At 37.4% G+C, this 22823-nt stretch overlaps 1 protein-coding gene across 11 annotated transcripts in view; it reads right to left on the bottom strand.

Annotated features, from left to right (window-relative positions):
* LOC137223534 (sodium/hydrogen exchanger 9B1-like) overlaps positions 1-21149 on the bottom strand; it is a 64022-nt gene extending 42873 nt beyond the window's left edge. For 6 of the 11 annotated variants that reach the window (XM_067735458.1, XM_067735463.1, XM_067735465.1 and 3 more), the window contains exons 1-4: positions 21029-21145; positions 4593-4662; positions 3620-3697; positions 2132-2270 (exon numbers count right to left, since the gene is read on the bottom strand). In XM_067735458.1, the coding sequence (XP_067591559.1) occupies positions 2132-2270; positions 3620-3697; positions 4593-4662; positions 21029-21042 (301 nt within the window). In that variant the 5' untranslated portion in view covers positions 21043-21145. The other 5 variants (XM_067735461.1, XM_067735459.1, XM_067735460.1 and 2 more) reach the window with 5 other exon arrangements.
* Between the last annotated feature and the right edge of the window lie 1674 nt (positions 21150-22823).

Raw genomic sequence — 22823 nt, 5'->3', positions numbered from 1 at the left:
AATTTCACAAGTTCTTTTCAGGGTTTTTTTTCTTTTTTCACCCCCTTAGGTTGTATGGTATGGCTAGAGAGGGCTGGAGTTGGGTATTTCTCTTCTCCTTAGTTGGTTAGGCTAATAAAGTCCCCACAGGTTATACTCTGATATTACAGTTTCTCTTGAAGGCAGGTTTTATTAAGAACAGGATCTCTGTTGTATTTCACAGTGGTTACCGTTTCTCTCTCCCTGACAGATGGCTCTTGGAGGTACAACTCACAAAAGGATGTCCCCCAACACCATGACTGGGCTCCTACTATAGTTTTTAACTCTCAGACTTGCCCACACTGAGCTTCCAGCTAATTGACAAATTTCCTACCCTCACTATTGGTTCCCGCAGAGGTTTCTGCTCTAACTTATGATTCTCTGTACCAACCTGTCTCTAATTTGGGGGGCAGTAATTTGCCCTGTGACCTCACTTCTTTGACGGAACTAAGAAGAGTTGATGATTTTTCAGTTTGTTCAGCTCTTTATTTGTTGCAAGGATGGAGTGATGATGCTGGATCAGAAACTGGAATTGTCTGGGATATTATTTTTGAGCTCTAAACTACCAAGACTGCTTACTTTATGAAACTAGTGGTAAGATTTTAATGGAGAAATTTGGTTCCAAGATTATTTGAAAATCATAGTTGGATGTATAATAAAGCTACCCTTTCATTTATTTAAAGGAAAAATAATGGAAATAAGTTAGTACCTTTATTCAAAGTAAACTAAAAAGAAACAAAAAGGAGCAATAGCCTAAAACCTAAACTTATTGCCCTAGAGTATCCATTTCTTTGTGATTAGGGAAGCCAACCTCCAAGTAAGATATAAACAGTGTGATTAAAAGTGATGAGACTGATTTCTACATGTGGTTGAAAGTTTAGATTTCTTATTTAATTTAACCTGTGTGCACTGCAGGATTGCTGAATTAAACATGACTTGTTGACAAACCGCAGCTCTATTTCTTTCTATTATCCAGAGTATACACTCTTTTAAGAGTTTGTTTAGCTTGAAAATAGGATGTGTATGTGAGAGGGAGAGAGAGAGACAGATTGAAAAAGAGAGTACAAGAATATAGACCCCCAAGATAGAAACATGAAGCTCCTTTTTCCTATGAATTTCTCTTAATTTGCAAAATCAAAAATGAAGGAAAACAAAGGGGGAAACCAGTTATAAGTATCAAAGTTTGTTGTTATAAAACTCCTCAACTAGTTCCTGAGCAAACCACAGTCCTCAACCTCAATGGATAATCTTTGGTGACCAATACATTTCCCTCTCTTCCACATGCACCGGCCCTACTTCTAACAACTGCTGTATAGAAACTGCCCCCTAAATAAAGTCATGGGGATGTGTATGTGAGACCTATGTGCAGAAAGGAGTCCAGTCACTTACATTGGCAGATGTTCAAGTTTACTTTAGATTCAGGGCCTTAAGAATACTGATTTTAATTAAAAAGCAACTTTTCCTAAATGAATTTACTACATCAATTAATAAAATTTTCAGTTTAAAGTTAGCAAGCAGCAAAGAAAAACAATGTAAACTTCAAATACTAATCCTTCATCATATTTTAATCTAATTTTTGTTTTCTGTGAGATCTGTACTTCTAGAGGTCAAACGCTCTCTCGCTCTCTCTCAAGTTTAATCATATAGAAATCTAGGGAAAAAAACCTTCTATAAATATTTGGTGACAATGAGATGCTTTAAAATTTTAGTGGGAAAGCAAGTTCTACACAACTCTTTAAGACAGCATAAAATTTGGGGCTTAATTTAAATAAGAACCTTAATATTGGCAGAAATATAATGTTCCTTCTAGCTACTTAAAACTAAATGTCAAAAGTAGGTTTTAAATAAAAATCTTTCTATCACTTCTGTTTCTAATTTCCAAAATTTAACATAAAAAGTCATGAAAAACATTAAAATATAGATCTGTTAAGCAATTATTATTTTTGACAGATTTAAGGAACTATTTCTTCTTTGTCCACATATTGCTTGTAAACAGGGCTGCTCATCTGATCTGGAGTGTATAGATTAAGCAGTGTCTTTGTTGGCTTGTATTTTAATACTTATCAAATATATTTCTCATTTTCTATCCATTTACATATCTTATTTCACATACCATTTGTAATAATTTCATTCAGTGTTCCTTGTGGAGGACAAGAACACTTCTTTTCCATCTGTGGTTTTGTTTCCTCTGTTTTTGACAAGACAGTTTCCTTAGTTTCTTCGTGTTCATTAGTATCACTAGCTTTGAGGATCTGAAGTAAAAACAAGAAAGTCTTTTAAGAAATATACTTGTACAATTTTATGAATGTAAGAGACAACCAAATTTCATAATTAAATTCATATTATTACTGTGAACATGGAGAATTATACATACAAAATAATATTCATGCTCTATATCAATAGGTATTTGGGGAGGTAACAACAGTGTATTTTGTAGGGCACCTTGATTTAGCCTTTTGTAGACCTGCCTCCCTGCCATATTCATTTGTGATTTATGTATACTGAATAAGTACGCCTATAGTGCAGGCAGAATAATTAAAACTGTCCCTACTTAGTCTAACTCCCAAACATCATTCAGCAAAACTTTTGTAGAATTAAAATGCAACTAAATTGGAAAGGAGGTGAAATATAATTTAACTTGGATTCATTTCATTTGAAAAATTATATAACAAAGAAAAATGAGAAGAAAACAGATCAAGCTTTCAGAAATTCAATGTTCATGCTTTTTCCACTACTATTTATAGATAACATATTTAGATGGTTTATGGGTATACCTCAATCTTCCAGTATTTAATGGTAATTAGTCTAATAATGAAACTGCTGATTTAGGAGGGAAAAAGACACCTTTAGTTTGTGAGAATATTGAAAGGCTTCTCCCAAGGTAAAAACCAAACCAAAACAAAAGATTAAAAAGAAACAGAACAGAATAGTTAACCATGGAATAGAGATATTCAAACATCCTTGCTGTTATCATGATGCATGTGTGTGTGCGTATGCATGTACGTGTGTGGACATGCAGGCCAATGCTTTGAGTGTATTGATAATATTTTTGAGTGCAGTGGAGAGAGAACATCACATTGTCACAAGAAATGGTAACAAAGGCTAGAGAGCTTGGACAGAATAAGGAAAGGAAGAGGAAGCATTTAATGACTAGGGAGACAGAGGCACCATAGAAGCTGGTGTAAACGAATTATGTAGCTCTTTAAAATCAAAGTTCTTTAAACCGGATCATGATTAATCTGTTGGAGTTCTGATATAGAGACCTTTTTCTGGAAAGTCTGTCACTATACAAAAGGTTCAGGGTAAAGACACAAAGGTGAATTTTGATTAGGGTGGGTGAAAGGTCATATACAATAAAACCATATTATTTTAAGTTTTATTATTTCAGAATTTATAATAAATTTACATAGAGTACGATGAAGTCTTTACAGATAAAGTAATTAGGATCAATGGTGAATATTTTGAACATTTTTTAAAAAGGACTTTTTTGGCCCTTAAGAACTGTAGAAACCTCTATTTAAAAAATAAACAATTTAGGGGCCTCCCTGGTGGCACAGTGGTTGGGAGTCCGTCTGCCGATGCAGGAGGTGCGGGTTCGTACCCGGGTCCGGGAGGATCCCGCATGCCGCGGAGCGGCTGGGCCCGTGAGCCGTGGCCGCTGGGTCTGCTTGTCCAGAGCCTGTGCTCCGCAGCGGGAGAGGCCACGGCATTGGGAGCCCCGTGTACCGCAAAAAAAAAGAGAAAAAATAATAAAAATAAACAATTTATAATTCTAATTATGAGCAATTAATATTTAGTAAAACTAGGTCAACAAAAGGTCTAATGACTTACTCTACATACTTGCAAAAATAAAAACCTGGGTCTCCTTCGAATGTACAGCACATTTTAATTAATTTAGATTTTTCTTTACCTCTTTTACTCTAAACTACTAACTTTATTCTGGACATGGCAAGAAAGAGTAAGCCAAATTTTCATTATTCCTAAAATCTGCCTCTTTGGTTCCAAAATAATCTATAGTCACCCCTTCCATGTTTTCATTCCTTTTGCCCATTTCTTGGGACATATTAAAACTAGCTATTTTTAAATGACCACTTCTTTTTTTTTTTTTAGCCTGAATCATTTATTTTTTAAATACCCAGGTAACACATGATCATGCTAGAAAAACAAAAAATATAGATAAGCAGAAAAAAATAAAGTCATTCCAAATCCCACTACTCAGAGTTAACCATTGCTAACATATTGATATATATTTATCTAGAAATGTGTGCATGTATGTAAAAGAGAGAGGGAGACTGAGAAAGGGAGAGAGAGTATGTGTGTTATTTATTAATAAAAATGTAAATATACTAGTGTTCCATAATCTGCTTTTTTACTTAACAATATGTCATGGATATCTTTCACATTCAATAAGTATAGGGCTATGAATTCATTTTCTATGGTTTCATAGTATAAAATGACCACTTCTCACTTTTAAACCAAACATATATAAAAACCTATTAAGTAAACTTCAAAAATAAATTTTAACATCAGATTGTTTTCATGTCATATGTTACAATATAGTTTTAATTTTTTACCTGAGGAGTTGTAGATGATTGGATGTTTTTATCCTCCAAATGTTCATTTTTTGGATCTGTGGCGTACATGCTAATGTTTAAAAGTAATTTGAAAGAAAAAAAGAAAGAAGGACTATAAATCCATCTGAAAACAAACACGGTTAAGTGGGATTAATTTTTAAATAATTTTTTAGCATAAAGTTTCACCACAGTCAAGTCAGATATCTTTATAGTAAAAATAGTCCAAATATTCATTTTAAAGTTATTAATCAAAGTCATGTGCATAAATTTTAAAAATCATTATCACAAAACAATTTAATACTTCTCAGTAGTTCATAATCCTGGGCCGTATATTAAAAGCATATATCAGAAAACTTAGTTCTTTATTTCATGCACTGAAATAATATGTTTGAGCTAATTTCCATCATTGATTTACTCTAGTCAGTCAACTCCTGAATAAGAGACTCCAAAAAAATTTTAAATGAAATGTGATCAACTACATTAAAACCTACATCTTATAAGCATGCTGTCTTTATACATGGTCCATTAGAAAGGTCTGTGGGTTCATCATTAAGCAAAATAAAATAGGTTTTATTTTGAATAAGAATGAACTAGGAAAAAACAGTGAACTAGAACCATATCAAGAGGAGAATTAGTTCTGGAAACATTTATTTTAAAATATCTGTTGTTTCTACCTTCTCTGTGATCTTTGCTGCCTTTGAGTAAAGGGAGAGTATCTTTGCCTTAAAAATATCTTTCAATTCTTGAGTTACTGTTGAAGACAAAAAGATTTCAAGTTTTAATTTTTAAGTACCTGATAATAATGTGCTTCAAGTATCTATATATATTTTTAAAGGCAAGCAATTTTAATAATGAAAGTTTTTAATGAAAAGGTACATTAACATCTGAGTACCTACCATATATATTGTCTCACTTTACGAAGTAAAATATTACTGTGTAAAATCCTATAAGGAATCATAACTGAATTTATGATATTAAAACAGAAAATAACAGTTGTTTTTTAAAATTTGATGAAAAAGTGAGATCTCTAAGTCCTTTTAAAGTAAAACTCCATGTTAGTTAAAGGGAATATCAGAATTATTAGAATGACTACCTGTTAGCTGTTAGACCAGTAGCTAAGTGTTAGTAAGCCCTATGAACGAGGAATGTGGGTGAATCACGTAAGTTGTTTCAGGTTCTGAAGGGACAGGCTGAGGGTTAGCACCATTAAAAAATCTGAACTCCAGTACACAAGAGTCAGGGCACAAAGTTCACCCACTCAGTAATTTCTGAATGCCTACTCTTCTGGACTCTGAAGATAAAAGCAGCAAAACAAAACGGGAATATAGGTTTCTACTCTCATGGAGCTTATATTCTTGTAGGGGGGAAGGGAAAGACAATAAACAATATTTTCAGACTGCAATTAAATACTGAAGAAAATAAACCAGCATGTCACAGTGGTCAAGGCGACATTTCAACTGTGACTTGAATGAGGACAAATTGTGAGTCATAACTAGGCAGATGGACTAGGGGCATGCAAATATAACATCAAGAATCATACAAGGGGCTTCCCTGGTGGCGCAGTGGTTGGGAGTCCACCTGCCGATGCAGGGGACACGGGTTTGTACCCCGGTCCGGGAAGATCCCACATGCCGCAGAGCGGCTGGGCCCGTGAGCCATGGCCGCTGAGCCTGCGCGTCCGGAGCCTGTGCTCCTCAACGGGAGAGGCCACAACAGTGAGGGACCTGCGTACCGCAAAAAAAAAAAAGAATCATACAAGGAGAGATATCAAGAAACCAGGCAGCTTATTTTAAGATCTGCAACTATGTCATGATTAGGATGGCAGGACTTGGGATACAGGGGAGCAAACAGTGCATTAGAGCTTGAAAACCTAGATAAGGGGTCTGAATAATAAATTTAATAGGTTAGGAGCTATAAGAGAAGCTTGATACTGTGTCAAGCAATATTTTTGCCTGGCAATTACTCAAAACTCTCTTTACATATTTGCCAAAAGTGGAATTGGTAGGTGGTAACTACCAATTAGCATAGTAACTAAAAGCAAGAACTTTGAAGCCGAGATAGAAGTGATTTATTTCCCTAGGCCTCAATTTCCTTATCTGTAAAATAATGATATAATATTGCTTAATTTATTGGTTATTGTGAGGGTTAAATGATATAATAACAGCTGACACAACTTGGACTGTTAAACACTTAACAGGAATTATCTCATTCGATTCTCACAACTCTACGAATTATTTACTATTATTATCCTTATTTTACAGATGTTGAAGCTGAGACCCAGGAATTTTAAGTAATTTTCCCAAAGTCACACAGCTGGCAAGTAGCATAGTTGGAATTTGAACCAAATACTCTTTAGTATTATTCAAATTCTTATTAACCTTGGCATCATCTGTCGTTTTCCTTTTAGTTATTCTGGTGATACTGCATTATGGATTTAAGTTGCATTTTCTTGATGACTAATATATTTCATATATTTAATGGCCATTTAAATATCTTTTTTAGTAAAGTATCTGTTTAACTCTCTTGCCCATTAAAAAAATGTATTGCCTGTATTGTTCTAATTGATTGGTTGGGAGTTCTTTATCTATTCTAGAATGGATCTTTTCTTGAATATATAAATAGCCAATATCATCTCCTACTCTGTGGCTTGCATTTTCACTCTGATGATGTCTTTGAATGAACAGGAGTTTTTACTTTAATTTAGTCCAATTTGTTCTCTTCTTCTTTTATGGCTGGAGTTTTTATTGTTTTAGAAATCTTTGCCAACCCTGAGATCATAAAGATATCTCTTTACATATTCTTCTGGAAGCATTAGTGTTTTGCCTTTTACATTTAAGTCTATGATCCATCTGGAATTGATTTTTATGTATAGTGTGAGAAAAAGATAAAAATGGATTTTTTTCCCATATGATATCTAATTGACTCAGCACCATTAATTTAAAAAGACCATCCTTTACCCATTGCACTTCAGGGTCACCTTTGTTGTAAATAAGGTGACCACATATATGTGAATTTATTTTTGGATTCTGTTCTGGTCCACTGGCCTATTTTTCTATCCTTATGCCAACACTACATTAGTGCTTATATAATAGGTGTTGATAGAGTTGGACTGACTCTTTGGCTTTTTGTATTTCCATATGAATTTTAGAATCAAGTTGTCAATTCACAAATACACACACACACACACACACACACAAAACCTGCTGGAATTTTGTCTGAAATTGTACTGAATCTACAGATCAGTTTGGGGAGAACGTGATATCTTAATAGTATGTCAGTCCTTGAACACTGTGTATCCTTCCACTTATTTAGATTTTCTTTATTTTAATAACGTTTTGTAAAACTCTAAACTGAATTTAGAGGCCTTGCACATCTTTCATTAGGCTTATTTCTAGGTAGGCTTATTTCTAGGCATTGATGCTTTTCTGGATGTTACCAAAATAGTATCATTTAAAAAATTCATTATTTGTTTTTGCTGATATACAGAAATACAAGTAATTTTTGTTTATTTATTTTATATGCAGGCCTTAATAAGTTCACTTTATTCTAATAGTCTGTAGATTCTTTTGGATTTTCTAAGTATACAAGTAAGTATACAAGTTTTATTTATGCATTTAATCTCCTTTTCTTTCTTTACTGCACTGGTTGTAACCTGTCTTTATAGTTGCTCAATATCCTTGATGACCTTGGTATTGTCCGTTTTCAGTATTTCTTTTACTATAGATCTGTTGACAATAAACCCTTTCATTATTTATTTGTCTGAAATGTGCTAATTTCACCTTCACTTTTGAAGGGTATTCTCACTGGATACAGAATTCTAGTCTAGAAGTTATTTTCTGTAAACATTTAAAAAATGTTCCATTGCATTCTGGCTCCCATAATTTCTGTTAAGACTTTAATTATCATTCTTACCATGACTCCTTTGAAGATAATATATTTTCCCTCTCTTTGACTGATATTATAGTTACTAAAAAAAATTTTCTTTTGATAAAATATGCATGACATAAAAGTCACCACTTTAAAGTGTGCACTTCAGTGGTATTAAGTGCATTCACATTGTTAAGCTACCATCACCACCGCCCATCTCCAGAACTTTTTCATTATCCCAAACTGAAACTCTGTATCCATTAAACAATAACTCTCTATTCTCCCCTCCTGAAACCCCCTGGTAACCACCATTCTACCTTCTGTCTCTATGATTTGACTACCCCAGGTACCTCATATAAATGGAATCATACAATATTTGTCCTTTTGCATCTGGCCTATTTCACTTAGTATAATGTCTCCAAAATTCATCCATTTTGTAACATGTATCAGAATTTCCTTCCTTTTTAAGGCTGAATAATATTCCATTGATGTATATACCATATTTTGTTTACCCCCTTCATCTGTCTCTTTTTTTTTAGTGGTTCACTATTAATAATTTAATGATTAAGTGAGATAATCCAAATAAAATATTCAGCATAGTCCCAAGCATATGGTAAGCACTCCATAATGGTAACATACTCAGAAAGGAAAACAGAGTTGCTTAGCTAGTTAAAGGTAGAGAAGTCAGGAGGTCTAACCCCTGGTTGAGTGGCTTCCTTATGATTTAGATTCCCATCCAATATGTGGCATGGAGAATTCAAATGGAGAAAAGTGGTCAGTTGCAGGAAAGAATGCTGATTCTTTTATTTTTTATTTTGCTTAGAACAAGTTAGAGATTGTAAGATTATAAGCTGGTAACATACTATAGTGTTCATTTACAATTTATTTTCTATTCAGAACACATCTTGCTATTTATGTTTTTCAGATAGTTGTTGAAATCCAACAATGCTCTGGAGCAATCTGCACGGTAAACATTTCTTTTAGGATTATCGCCTTTCTCTGCGCGCCCTTTTCCTCTTTTGCTTGTAACTTGCGCATTGTCCACTAGATGGCAATACACCAACATAAAATGCAAAGGAAACCGCCATACTGTAGCATCTTATTTACTCGATTTAGTGGGAGATGATCGTTTTCCTGGAAAATTCGCCTGCAAGTAGTGGGTTAGGACTACATCCATGCTTCCTATTGTGGAATTAATTAAAACCAGTGCTGATGAATGAACAGATGCTGAATGAATAAGTACAATCATATATTTAGTGCTTACAATGTACCAGACCCCAAGATAGGTACTACATACGTGGTATGTGTCTGCTTTCCTCATATCACCACCCACCTCCCCCCATTGAACAGATGAGGACTCTGAGGACTGGAGGGTCAGTGGCTTTCCCAGGGTCATACAACTAGAGAGAGATGAAGCCAGGACTGCTCAGTGGCAGGGGAAGATGATGAGTTTGAAGCCACTGGTCACATCCAAGTACCAGAATGCAATGGAATCATGGAATTCTACCTTAGGACTGGGCAAAAGCTATGAATTTAATCCCTTCGTTTGTTGATGGACATTTGGGTTGTTTTCACCTTTGGGGCTATTGTGAATAATGCTGCTGTAAATATGGATGTACAAATAACTGTTCAAAGTCTGCTTTCAATTCTCATGCATATGTACAAAGGAGAACTGCTAGATCATATGGTAATTCTACGTTTAATTTTTTGAGGACCTGCCATACTGTTTTCCACAGTGACTATACCATTTTATATTCACACCAGCCATGCGCAAGGGTTACAATTTCCCCACACACTTGTTGACACCTGTTATTTTGGTTTTTTGTTAATAGCCATCTTAATGGGTATGAAACAGTATCTCAATGTGGTGTTTTGATTTGCATTTCCCTAATGATTAGTGATGTTGAGAATCTTTTCATGTGTTTATTGGCCATTCATATATCTCCTTTGGAGAAATGCCAATTCAAGTCCTTTGCCCATTTTAAAACTAGATTGTTTTTTGTTGTTGAGTTGTAGGGGTTCTTTAAATACTAGGGCTATTAATCACTTATCTGTTTGCAAATACTTTCTTTCATTCTGTGGGCTGCCTTTCCACTCTGTTGATAGTGTCCTTCCATGCGCAAAAGTTTTTAATTTTGATGTTGTCCAATTCATCTAGTTTTTCTTTTTGCCTGTACTTTGGGTGTAACATTCAAGAAATCATTGCCAAATCCAAAGTCATGAAGCTTTCCCCCTATTTTTTCTTCAAAAAAGTTTGAGGTCTTACAATCACAGTCATCTTAACATCTTCGTCTCCTAACTCAAAAATCTGGGTCATCTTTGAACATGTTTCTATTTTCAATTTTCTGTCTTGGTGTGTGGTCATAAAGTATTGTCTAAAAGCTAGCATGGCTAATAATTTTATTGAAAACTTGACATGTATAAGAAATGATACAGTCTCCAAATGTTATCTTCTTCCAGAAAGAAATGTGTGGTGGGGGGGAGTGCTAATCACTTTAAGGAAATCAGAGACTGAGCTCAGTTGAGGTAGATTTGTAACACTCAGTTTTACCTCAATTTGTTCTGGTTCCTAGGGAATAGTTCTCTAGGAATTTTGCCTTAGATGATGCCCCCGACAAATTACGATAACCTCACTCATTTTTCCCAGGTCAGAGATACATTATTTCCCCTTGGTTCACTCCCACTGTCTGTGCTTTTTCCGAGGTCACAAAGGTATAAATAAAGGAGCTGGGGCCAAAATCAGGCAGTTTGGCTCCAGAGCCCACACTCTTAAAACTAAAGTGCTTATAATATATCAGACACTGTGTCAGACATAGGCAAAGCTCTCACAGGGTCTAGATGCTAACGTTTAGAAAATGGCCATTATAACTTAAATCTGTTTTAAAAAAAGAAGAGAAAATCTATCAAGTATCTATCTAACTTTTTGGTTTGTCTATTTTAGAAAAGAAAGTATTAAAAATAAGGGCCTTAGGAAAAACTTGAAAATAGGGTGTAAATAATGAATAAGTCAGAGAAGGCTACGATTATTTAGAAATAGCTCATTGGAAATCAATTATAAAGGTGTTAAGATCCCTCTACGGGCCTCTTACCCTCCAACCCCTTTCACTGAGCACTCTGGAACTTCTGCTAGAATTATCAAACTCTCAACCTCTTCAGAGCATTCTCTCAAATTCTGTGTCTTATCTGAAACCAAGCCCTTCCCTTAAGCATACTACTTCCCCTACAGTCCTCTTTCATAATAGCTGTTTATTTGCTTACTTCCTTCTGACAACTGCTATTTATATACATTACTTTTTAAAAACCTTGCCTCTTTGAAGCTTGTATAGTTTGGCAATACCGCTTTCTCCCTCTTCCAGTCACTGTTATTTACTGACCTTATCTTGGTTCCTTTCCATTATTCACCAAAGACATGAACAGCTGACTCCCAAGTTTGTAATCCTTCTGAGTCTTAAACATACACTTGGGTAATGCATTTACTACCGTGGCTCCACATATAACCCCTCATTCTCAGTAGATAACCTTACCTCCAACTTCCATTACAAATCTTTCTCTCCCTCTTACATTAAAGGAAGTGTCCTTCCTCCTAAGGCAAGCAGAGCACTTGTACTTTGGATTATATTCCTTCTTGTATTCTCAAGAATTTTACATCATCAATGATCCTTCTCTGCCTGTTATCAACTATTCCTCCTCTCCCACTTCCTTTCAACTAGATCCTTCCCAATGACGTTTAAATGAGTTCATCTTAATAAAAGTTTCCTAGAAACCCACATCCCCATTCAGCTGCTCCTTCCCTTTACTAGTAAACTTTTTGCAGAGTTGGTGGTTCTCACCACAGTCTTCTTTTCCTCACAAACCACTCACTCAGCAATACTTACCACTTGAGGTTCTACTCCTTTCACTCCACAAAGTATTCTACTTAAGGTCATAAGTAATCCACAAGTGAACATAAGACATGATGAAACATTCTTCTTTTCACTCTTATTAAACCACTCTCTTACCCCACCCCTCATCTTTCTTCTTATTCCTTTCCTGTCTTCTTTGCAGACTCATTTTCTCTCATCAACTGCTAAAAGTTGGGGGTCAGGAAGGTTCTGCCCTCAATCCTCACTTCAGTTCACTGGTTCAGTGCCCCAATACTCCTTACTGGCTTTAGGACAAAGACAAAAATATTTAACATGGCTGTGTTCAAACTACTACAACGAAGTACCAAATCCTGGGTGGCTTATAAACAACAGAAATGTATTCCTCACAGTTCTGGAAACTGGATGTCCCAAGGTCAGCGTCCCAGCATGGCTGGTGAAGGCCCTCTTTTGGGTTGCAGACTGCTGACTTCTCATTGTATCCTCATATGACAAAGAGACAGCTAGAGAGCTCTCTGGAGTCCCTTTTATAAGGGTACTAATCCCTTTTATAAGGATTCTACCATCATGACCTAATTATCTTCCAAAGGTCCCACCTCCTAATACCATCATTTTGGGGATTAAGATATCAACATATGAATAAACATCCAGTTAATTGCAATGATAATCCTACAGGATTCTGCACAATGTAGTCCATGGGTCTCTCTCAAGCCTAATTTCATACCATTCCCCATTCATTTTTTCCATTCCTAGCCACTCTGATGTTCTTACAGGTCCTTGAAATTGCTAGATTCCTTCTGCAGAGCCTTAATACTTGCTTTTCCCTCCAACTGAAATACTCTCCACCAACCTCCCCTTCATTTGGCTAACTCCTTTTTAATCCCTCAGCTCAAGGACCTCAGAGAAATATTTATGACACCACCACTGCCCATAGACTAAGTAAGGTCCAGTTTTTTATGTTCTTATAGAATGTTGATCATTTTTTTCACAGCAGTTTTCTCAGTTTGTAGTCATGTATTGATTAGAGTGACTGTTTACTGTGTTTGTCTCATTAGGCTGTAGACTCCATAATAGTGTCCCACAGGTCCTTGAGGCTCTGTGCATTTTAGTTTTCAGTCTTTTTTTGACTCTGTTTTTCAGTGAGAATGATTTCTATTTATCTATCATCAAGTTCATTGATTCTTTCCTAGTTCATTTCCATTCTGCTATTGAGTCCATCCAGTGAATGTTTTATTTCAGATACTGTATTTTTTTTTTTTTTTTTTTTTTTTGCGGTCCTCGGGCCTCTCACTGTTGTGGCCTCTCCCGTTGCAGAGCACAGGCTCCAGACGCGCAGGCTCAGCGGCTATGGCTCACGGGCCCAGCCGCTCCGTGGCATGTGGGATCTTCCCGGACCGGGCACGAACCCGTGTGCCCTGCATCGGCAGGCGGATCCTCAACCACTGCGCCACCAGGGAAGCCCCACTTTTTTTTTTTTAAGACAATGACTAGCTGACATTACTATTTAATTAGGACAATACAAATCTGGACACTACTACTCCAATTCAAATGAACTCTGCCACTATTAACATTACTATAGTATTTAGTGTTTGTTCTCATTAATCAGATATTATCTTGAACTTTTATTCCTTTCAGGTGCCTAGATTTTGTTTCCACAATAAAATGGTAAGGTATTCCACGATTCGGAGCATGTTTTATATTCCTGTCTTCTTCTTAGTACCAAACACAATGGCTTTTCTCACCCATAGAATAAAGTTACTAACAACTTGTCCAGAATCCAAGGTTTTCCACAACATGGCATCAAACCATCTTGTCAGCTTCCTCTGTAGCTCTCTTGACCCTGTATTTCAGTCAAATTAAACTGTTAACTGCTCTCCTATGCATTATTTGTTTTCTCTTATTTGCTTGGAATACCTTCCCACTGCATCTCTTCTTTGCAAATTATATCTGTTGCTTAAGGGTATTCCAGGAAAAGCTTCCTGCAAGGTATACCCCAAACTGGAAGTCATCTTCCCTTTTGAATTCTCACATCATTCTGTCACTTGCTCTACCTTCCTTCTCCCTCTCTAGTTGTCTATCCTTGGCCTTCTTTACAAGCTTCCTTTCCTTTATCTGTCCCTTAAATGTTGAGGTTCCTTGGGATTCTGCCTTCTGCCCGTTTTTCTTGTCACTCTCTCTCTATTTTTTAAGACATTTATTTTACTACCAATGACCAATAAGCTGATGAGCCTGGCCTAGAGAAGACCTAGAGATTCTAACTAGTATATTTACCTAAATATTGAATATCTCTACTTGATCACCTTTATAAGCATCTTAAGCTAAGCTCAATGTATGTACAACTGAACCCAAGACCTTTCCCCACCAAATCTATTCCTTCTTCAGAGAATTTCCTATCTCAGAGAATGAAGCTACCATCTACTTAGTTGCTCAAATTAGAAACTGAGGAGTCATTCCTTCTCCCCTCTTTTCCTTTCCTGCTGACATCTGGTGAGTTACTAAATCATGATAACACAAGCTCCTAAATATTAAAAAATTTTGCCCACTTTTCTCCATATAAATTGCCACTATCCCAGTCCAGGCCATAAGCACCTTTCCCTCTAAACACTATAATGGTCTTTCCAACTGTTTTCTCCATGTCCAGCCTTGGTACTCCCCCCTGTAATTTCCATAATGCATCTTCTAAAATGTACAGTGATTACAGCAAGTTCCTGCTTAATATTCTTCAATGGCATCCCATAGAAGAGAAACGTCCAAACTCCTCAAACTCAGCTTACAGAGCCCTCTGTTATAAGGGCTAATCTTGTCCCTGTGTATCTCCTCATTCTTCACTTGGCATTCTAAACTTCAACCGTACTAAACTGTAGTTCTTCAAACTTGTCATGCCTCACATCCCCAAGACTTTATACATTCTGTATGTTGCCTCCTCACCCAACACCCCTGCTTTTTTCCCAGCTAATTCTACGTAGTTTAAGAAGTCATTCTTGTAGAAGCTCCCTTCAGTATGCATTCTTATTGCAGCATCCACCCCAGTATGGTAAGTGCTTGTTTAACTACCATCATTCTTTTACTTGACAAATATTAATTGAGAGTGCACTATGTAACCGGTACTGTATTCTTTACATAGAATTTAGTCACTATAGGGTATTGTGGAAGCACGTATGGTACATGGGGTCCAAGAAATGCTTCTCAGTGACTCGCATTTCCATTTATTTTCCTGGTAGATTGAGTCAGTACTGATTTCATGATCATTTCTGGGTTCTTTGAATTACCTAACACCATAGATGGTAGATAAATATCTAATCCCATTAACTGTTGGATTTTAAACATATACAAAACGTTTTCACATTGTAAGTGGACTCCAGCCAGCCATTACTTTCTACTTAGCAGAGCTTTTCTTTGTTATCACTTTGGATATAATGGAGTGTAAAAAGTGAAGAGGCAAACTACTATAGTGAAAGATATGGGACTTATTGTCAGAACACCATGGTTAGTAATTCTGCCACTTTCTAGGTATGTGTCCTTAGTCAAGACACTTAACCTCTCCAAGTCTCAGTTTTCTCATCTGAAAAAGGTAGTTACAAAATCAAATGAGATAAGAGAAAATAAAAGCATAACATAAAATATAAAGGGGTATCCAAATGCAATTATTATTATTGTTATTAGGGTGACTACAGATCAGGTCTCCCTGTTACTTGTCATCCCAGCTCTATAGGCAACAGGAGTTCCAAATCTCATCCTTCATCTTCCCTTTACTATTTAAAAGGTAGGCTTTTGTACTTTAATAAACACATACTCATGAAAATGTTTAAAAAAACAAAAACAAAAGACAAATACTATATGATTTCACTTATATGTGGAATCTAAAAAATAAAACAAGCTAGTGAATATAACAAAAAAGAAACAAACTCACAGATAGAGAGAACAAACTAGTGGTTACCAGTGGCGAGAGGGAAGGGGGGCCAGTATAGGGGTGGGAGATTAAGAGGTACAAACTACTATGTATAAAATAAATAAGCTACAGAAACATATTGTACTGCACAGGGAATACAGCCAATATTTTACAATAGCTATAAATAGAGTATAACCTTTAAAAATTGTGAATCACTATGTTGTACACCTGAAGCTTATGTAATATTGTATATCAACTATACCTCACTTAAAAAAAAGTCAGATAACAAGTGTTGACAAGGATTTGGAGAAATGGGACCCTCATATACTGCTGGTGACATGGTACAGCCACTTTGGAAAACAGGCTGACAGTTTCTCAAATGATTTAACATAGTTACCATATGACCCAGCAATTCTACTCTTAAGTATATTCTCAAGAAAACATATGTCCACACAGAAATTTGTACACAAATATTTATAGTAGCATTATTCATAATAGCCAAAACGTGGAAACAACCCAAATATTCATCAACAGATGAATGGATAAGCAAAATGTGGTATATCCATACAATGGAATATTATTCAGCCATAAAAAGAATGAAGTACTGATACATGCTATGATAAACCTTGAAAACATAATGCTAAGTGAAAAAAGTCAATCACAAAAGATCACATACTATATGCTTCCATTTATGTGAAAGTACAGTATAGGGAAATCTATAGAGACAGAAAGTAGATTAGTGGTTGCTTAGGGTAAGGGGTGGGGAGGACATAAGGGTGTTAGCTCCAAGGTATGGGGTTTCTTTTTGAGGTGATGAAAATATTCTACAACTGTAGTGATGGTTATATATATCTGTGAATACACCGAAAGCACTGAACTGTATACTTTAAATAGGTGAACTTGGTATGTATGGTATGGTATGTGAATTATATCTCAAAAAATCTGAGTTAAAACAAAAACAAAACACACACACACACACACACACACACAAACAGCCAAAATATTTAACAACTAAATATTAAAGGGACAAGAGAGTCAGAAACACTAGCCTATGAAAGTCTAGAATTTAAATGTATTGGCCAAAAACCATCAGACCACAATTTTTAAAAAAATGTTAACTGGAAGGGTAGGTGGCACAAAAGAGTAATGATCTGAACCATTTCTCAGTAAAATAGTAACCCATTGAGCTGGAAAGTCAGGGTACCTGGGTTCAAGGACTAGTATAGCTACTAACTTAATCACTTATACCCAGGTAGTCTACCCACCCACCACTTTGGTCTTTCAGTTCCTTGATCTCCTTGGCTCCTTTGATCTTTTTTCCACCCTATCTCAGCTACTCACTCACAAGGCCACAAATATGAAATGGCCACTCAATTCTGCCCAGCTATGCTACTGTGTTTCTCTAGTATTGCTACAGACTGAATATTTGTAACTCCTCAAATTCCATATGTGGATATCTTAACCCCCAATGTGATAGTATTAGAAGGTGGGCCTTTGGTAGGTGATTAGTTCATGAGGACAGAGCACTCACGAATGGGATTAGTGCCCTTATATGAGACCCAGAGAGCTCTCTTGCCTCTTTTGGCCATCTATAAACCAAGAACTGGGCCCTCACCAGAAACTGAATCTGCTGCCACCTTGATATTGGACTTCCCAGCCTCTAGAACTGTGAGAAAAAAAATCTGTTTATAAGACACCCAGACTATGTTTTTTTTATTGGTTATAGCAGCCTGAACGGACTAAGACAAGTATGACTGCCTTCTATCTTCGAAATGACTATTTTATGTCTTTTCTTCACCCCTTAAACCTCTTATCCAAACATTCCACCTCTCTTCTACTGATCCTGCCTCATACTTTCTTTATGCTCATTGAGAAAAAGAGAATTAACTTCAGGCAGAAACTCTCTCATCTTCTGATCACTGAATCTACTCATGTACCTGCATCTCTACCTATACTCTCTTTCTTCCCATTACTATAAATTTTATGTTCATGTTCCTGAGCCAACATACATTTCTACATATTCCCCGGATCCCATCCCCTCTCACTTTCTCAAAGATTCCACTCCTAAGATATATGTTTTCTCTCTTATACTATATTTTTCCCCTCTATACTGGGTCATTCCCATTAGGCTAAAAACGTACTTAAGTATCCCCATCTTTAAGAATCCTACTTCGACCCCATATATTCTTCTATTACCTCCATTTCTCAGTTCTTCTTCACAGTGAAATATCTTGAGATGTCCACAGTGTTACGTCCGTTTCTTCACATCACATTTACTCTTCATTATGCTTGTCAAAATTCAAGTCAGATTTTTTTATTTTACCTCACCTCTCACCACATTTCAGTACCACTGGCCATGCTTTGTAGTCTTGGCTTTTTAAGTCACCACACACTTCGGACTTTCTTCCTACTTCACTGGCTACTCTTTCTCCATCTCCTCTGCTTGCTTCTTTTCCTCTGCTTTACCTCTAATCGTTGGAATGCTTTCTATGAACACACTATCCCTAAGTAGTTTTATCTACATCCTGATGTCTCTCAACTTTATATCTTTGGTTCCATACACAGAACTCAAGACTCAGAACTTACTTTAGATTTTTAGTAAGCAGACCAAACATAAGGTGAGCAAAATAAAAACAGTCCCCGCTCCACACATTTTCTTCTCCAGTCTTTTCCATTTGGTAAATGGCAAAACCATCCACTAGGAGTTTCTCTCTTTTTCTCACCCCTATATTTAAAACATCACCCAGTCTGTAGTCTCTGCCACCAAATATATCTCACATCCATCCATGTTTATACCACTTTAGCCAAAACTATGGTCATTCCTTCCTGGATTACCACAAGGGTCTTCTCCTAATGCTGCTTTCCATTCCCTATGACCCATTCACCATGTAACAGGCGGAACAAACCTTTATACAATAAATCAGATTATATTACTCCCTTCCAAAAAACCCCCTACTGGTTTCTTATCATACTTTAAATAAATTCCTAACCTGTCCCATGAGTAGAGCCCCATGGCCGATTCAAAGCCCTTTGGGGTTTGAATTGGGCCGATTCATGGCCCCTATCTATGCTTTGGCTCCTAACTATCTCTCCAAGCTCATCTTGTCCCACTTTCTCTACATCCCAGCTACAGCATTCTTTATGATATTCTTTGAAAGAGTCAAGTTCTTTCCTACCTTGGGCTTCTGTAGTTGAAGTTTCCTTTATCTGCACTGCTCTGGTCCCAAATATTTCCATGGCTGTCTATTTTATATCACTGAGGTCTCAGCACAAATGTCAGCTCTTCAGGGAGGCCTTCCCTAACCAATCAATCTCAAGTAACCCCTCCCTGAGGTCCTCTCACCTCACACTGTTTTACTTCTTCACTGCACTCACCATTATCCAAAATTTCTTTGTTCACATATTGTTTACCTGTTTATTTTCTATCTTCATTACAATTTAAGCTCCATGAGAACAGGAATCTTGCATCTTTTTAACCATCGTATTCACAGTGTCTGGCAAAACAGTAGATGCCCTAAAAATATGTGATGCATTCCTGTCCCTGAGCGAGTCACTCGAACTCTCTAACCCACATTTGTGGGCTTACTGTTGCCAGCCTTACCTCTGGGTTTGGAGAATACAAAAGTGAATAAGACATGGCTTCTTGAAAATCTCATCCATTTATCCCTTTTCTCATATTTACTGAATGTATATTGTACTATGTTCCACATACTGCCCAATCTCAGTGTTTAGTTCCTTCTTCAGTAAAATGGAGTTTTGTTAACCAACTCTATCTCATAGGCTATATAAACAGGATGAGTATGAAAATAATATACAAAATGAGAAGTGCTATAAAATATTACTTTATATATTGCTATTGTTACACCTGCCTCTTTCCTTTTGTCTGGTACTGGCCAGGAGTTTATGACAACAGAGAGTCAACTGACAAAACCAGTCGTATAAATTCTAGTACTCACAGAAGGTAATAAATATGAATATCCATTTCACAGGCATATAGTGTCTAAAATGTCTGGTGCATGAATTCTTAAATGTGATAGTAATAAGTGTCACTTTCCCACACTTCTGTTGCAGTAACAGAATAACAATAACAAATAACAATACTATTTACACCTATGAAAAATGACAGAGTGAGGTGTGACCTCTCTCAGTGCCACCCAAGCCAATCTTCCCTCTCCATCACCCCATCTGATCTTTCATAGACTACAGGACACACACAGAGGGGTATCAGTGACCAGTTATGGGCCTGCAGAGCTCTTATAAGGACTCCTACATGATATGCCTGACACGTGGTACCTGTGCAACAACTGTCCTTAATCCTTCAAAAGCACTGATCTAAAGGGCTTGTCCACTGTGATAGAACAGGCGGAGTGAGGGGCGTGGGAGGAGGGAGGTGAGCCTTCCCAGGATCAGCAACCAATCCTGGAACACATCTCCAATCACAGGAGCTTACGAACGTTCATTTGCAGATATGTACCATTTGTACAGTAGTCTGCGCTTAATAAAATTAATGTTTCAGTCAGTCCTGACTGACAGACATTTCCTTACTTGCGAGTACCTGTAAAACGAAAGAAACGCAGGAGGAAGGGAGAGAATAAAGAAGAGAGATGTGGGGTGAGGGAGTAAAGACACGAGTCAGGGAGAGGAGAGAAAGAGGTCTGTGACTGTTTCCCCAGCGCCAGGCAAAGAAGCCCCCTAGAACTACGCTCCCTAGAACTGAAGGGGACGGAAAGGCGTTCCTGGGGGCTACCAGAGAGGAAAGACCGCGGGAGACAGGGGACTAGTGCCAAAGGGGAGAGTAAAGACAAATAGGCCGTACATACAATTCCTTTAGCATCCGCCGCTGCCCCGGGAGCGGCCCTGGCGCCCAGCAACCGCCGCAAAGCCCACGCGCAGCTCTGACGTACAAGTAGCGGAACCTCGGAGAGCGCAGTGGGCTGCGCGACAGCGGCTTCCGGGCGGGGCTGACGACGGCGGGGCGGGGCTAATGGCAACGAGGCTGGGCTAATCGCAACGAGTGGGGGGCTGGCGGCGGCGGGGCGGGGCTGGCGGCGGCGGGGCGGGGCTGACGCGTCTACGTGGCGTCCTGGTCTTTCCAGGCCCCGGAGCCGGAGGGTTCCAGTGTTCTCCGCGACCGCCCGGTGTGTTTTCAGTCTGTTCAACCCTTTCCTTTCCATGTCTGAGAACACTGACCTATTGTGTTGTAAAAGTCAAGGGACGGAGTTGACTTCGGAGGGGCATTAGCCAAAAAGCAGCGCCAGGGGCTGCGCGTGCCAGAAGTAACTTGTCAAAACTCAGATCATATTTCCTCTTACGTAAACTTAAATATAGTGCAGTCTTAAAATAACATAGTCTCTGGGGTCAGGACTGCGCTCAAATTTCAGCACTGCCACTTTGTAGCTTTGGGACCACAGGCAAATACATAATCTCCCTGAGTTTTGGGTTTTCTTATCTGTAAAGGATGTGGTGGTGGTGTGAGACTAAATGAATTGATGCATGGTAAGTGTCTGCAACAGGGCTTGATACAAAGTAAACAGACGATATTCTGTTATCAGTGTAAAACCTTTGTTTAGTTTTGTCCCCGGCACCATGAAATCTTATGTGGAAATCTTCATATGAAACAATGAAAGCAGAACTGCTCTGGTTTAAGGTGGGCCCAGAAGCTTTGGGTCCTCAGTGCCAAAGGTGGACTTCAAGTTTCCTCTATGGAATCCCCAAGCTTCCTATTATATAGACGAAAACAACTGTTATTGGAGAAAGTCTAAACTTCTTAGAAAGACAAACTGACCTTTCCTGTTTTTTTTTCTCCTGATACTCCAAACAACTTTTTCTCCTGCACACGCTGTATTCCTTTTTGACCCCATGTTTTTTCTAAAGTCATTTCGTCTATGCGGAGTGTTCCCTCTCTCCTTTTCTTATTTATCATTTAAGATCTCATTCAAATTACAACTCTTTTTGGGGCGACTGAGTAAAAATTCTCTTTTTATTGTAACCCCTTCCCACTTTCAGCATGGTGTAGACAGCTCAGCAAGGATTTAAAGTCATTTTCTTCCTGTTTTAGGAGAGTAGACAAGGTATTTTGTGATTATACGGCTAAGGAAATGCTTTGTTCTCATGGTATGGAAGGAAAAAGCAAGGAGATCCCCAAGGATACTAGGATGAAGAACAAATGGTAAAGCTGGGAAGAAGGACCTTTGAGAGGAATCTGCTGGCCTCCAGGACACTGCTCTGTGCCCCAGATGCAATGGACTGCTGGAGGTCAAATGCTTTAGGGTCAATTTAAGGAAGATGGAGGGCACATCAACAGAGTTTCAGAATTCTCACCAGGTCAGAGGGCTCAGGCCATATTTAATTTGAGTTAGTCAACGAAAGCATGTGATATCACTTGCTCCCAAAATGGCACGAAGCAATTCCCATCTGTTACAGAGAACTAAATTATTCATATAGAAATATAATGTCCTGAAACATTTCAAAAATAATGTCCTTCATTTATTTAAAGACAATATAATACAAACTTAATAATAATCACTTAAAAAGCAGCTAAAGAAACATCTGAAGCTTTTTTGGTAAAAAAAGTCAATAGTAAGTTCATAGCAATTAAATTGGTGATATTTGCAA

This window comes from Pseudorca crassidens, chromosome 4 (genome assembly GCF_039906515.1).
Source record: "Pseudorca crassidens isolate mPseCra1 chromosome 4, mPseCra1.hap1, whole genome shotgun sequence".
NCBI classification, from domain to species: domain Eukaryota; kingdom Metazoa; phylum Chordata; class Mammalia; order Artiodactyla; family Delphinidae; genus Pseudorca; species Pseudorca crassidens.
This window is presented reverse-complemented; position numbering and strand designations above follow the sequence as displayed.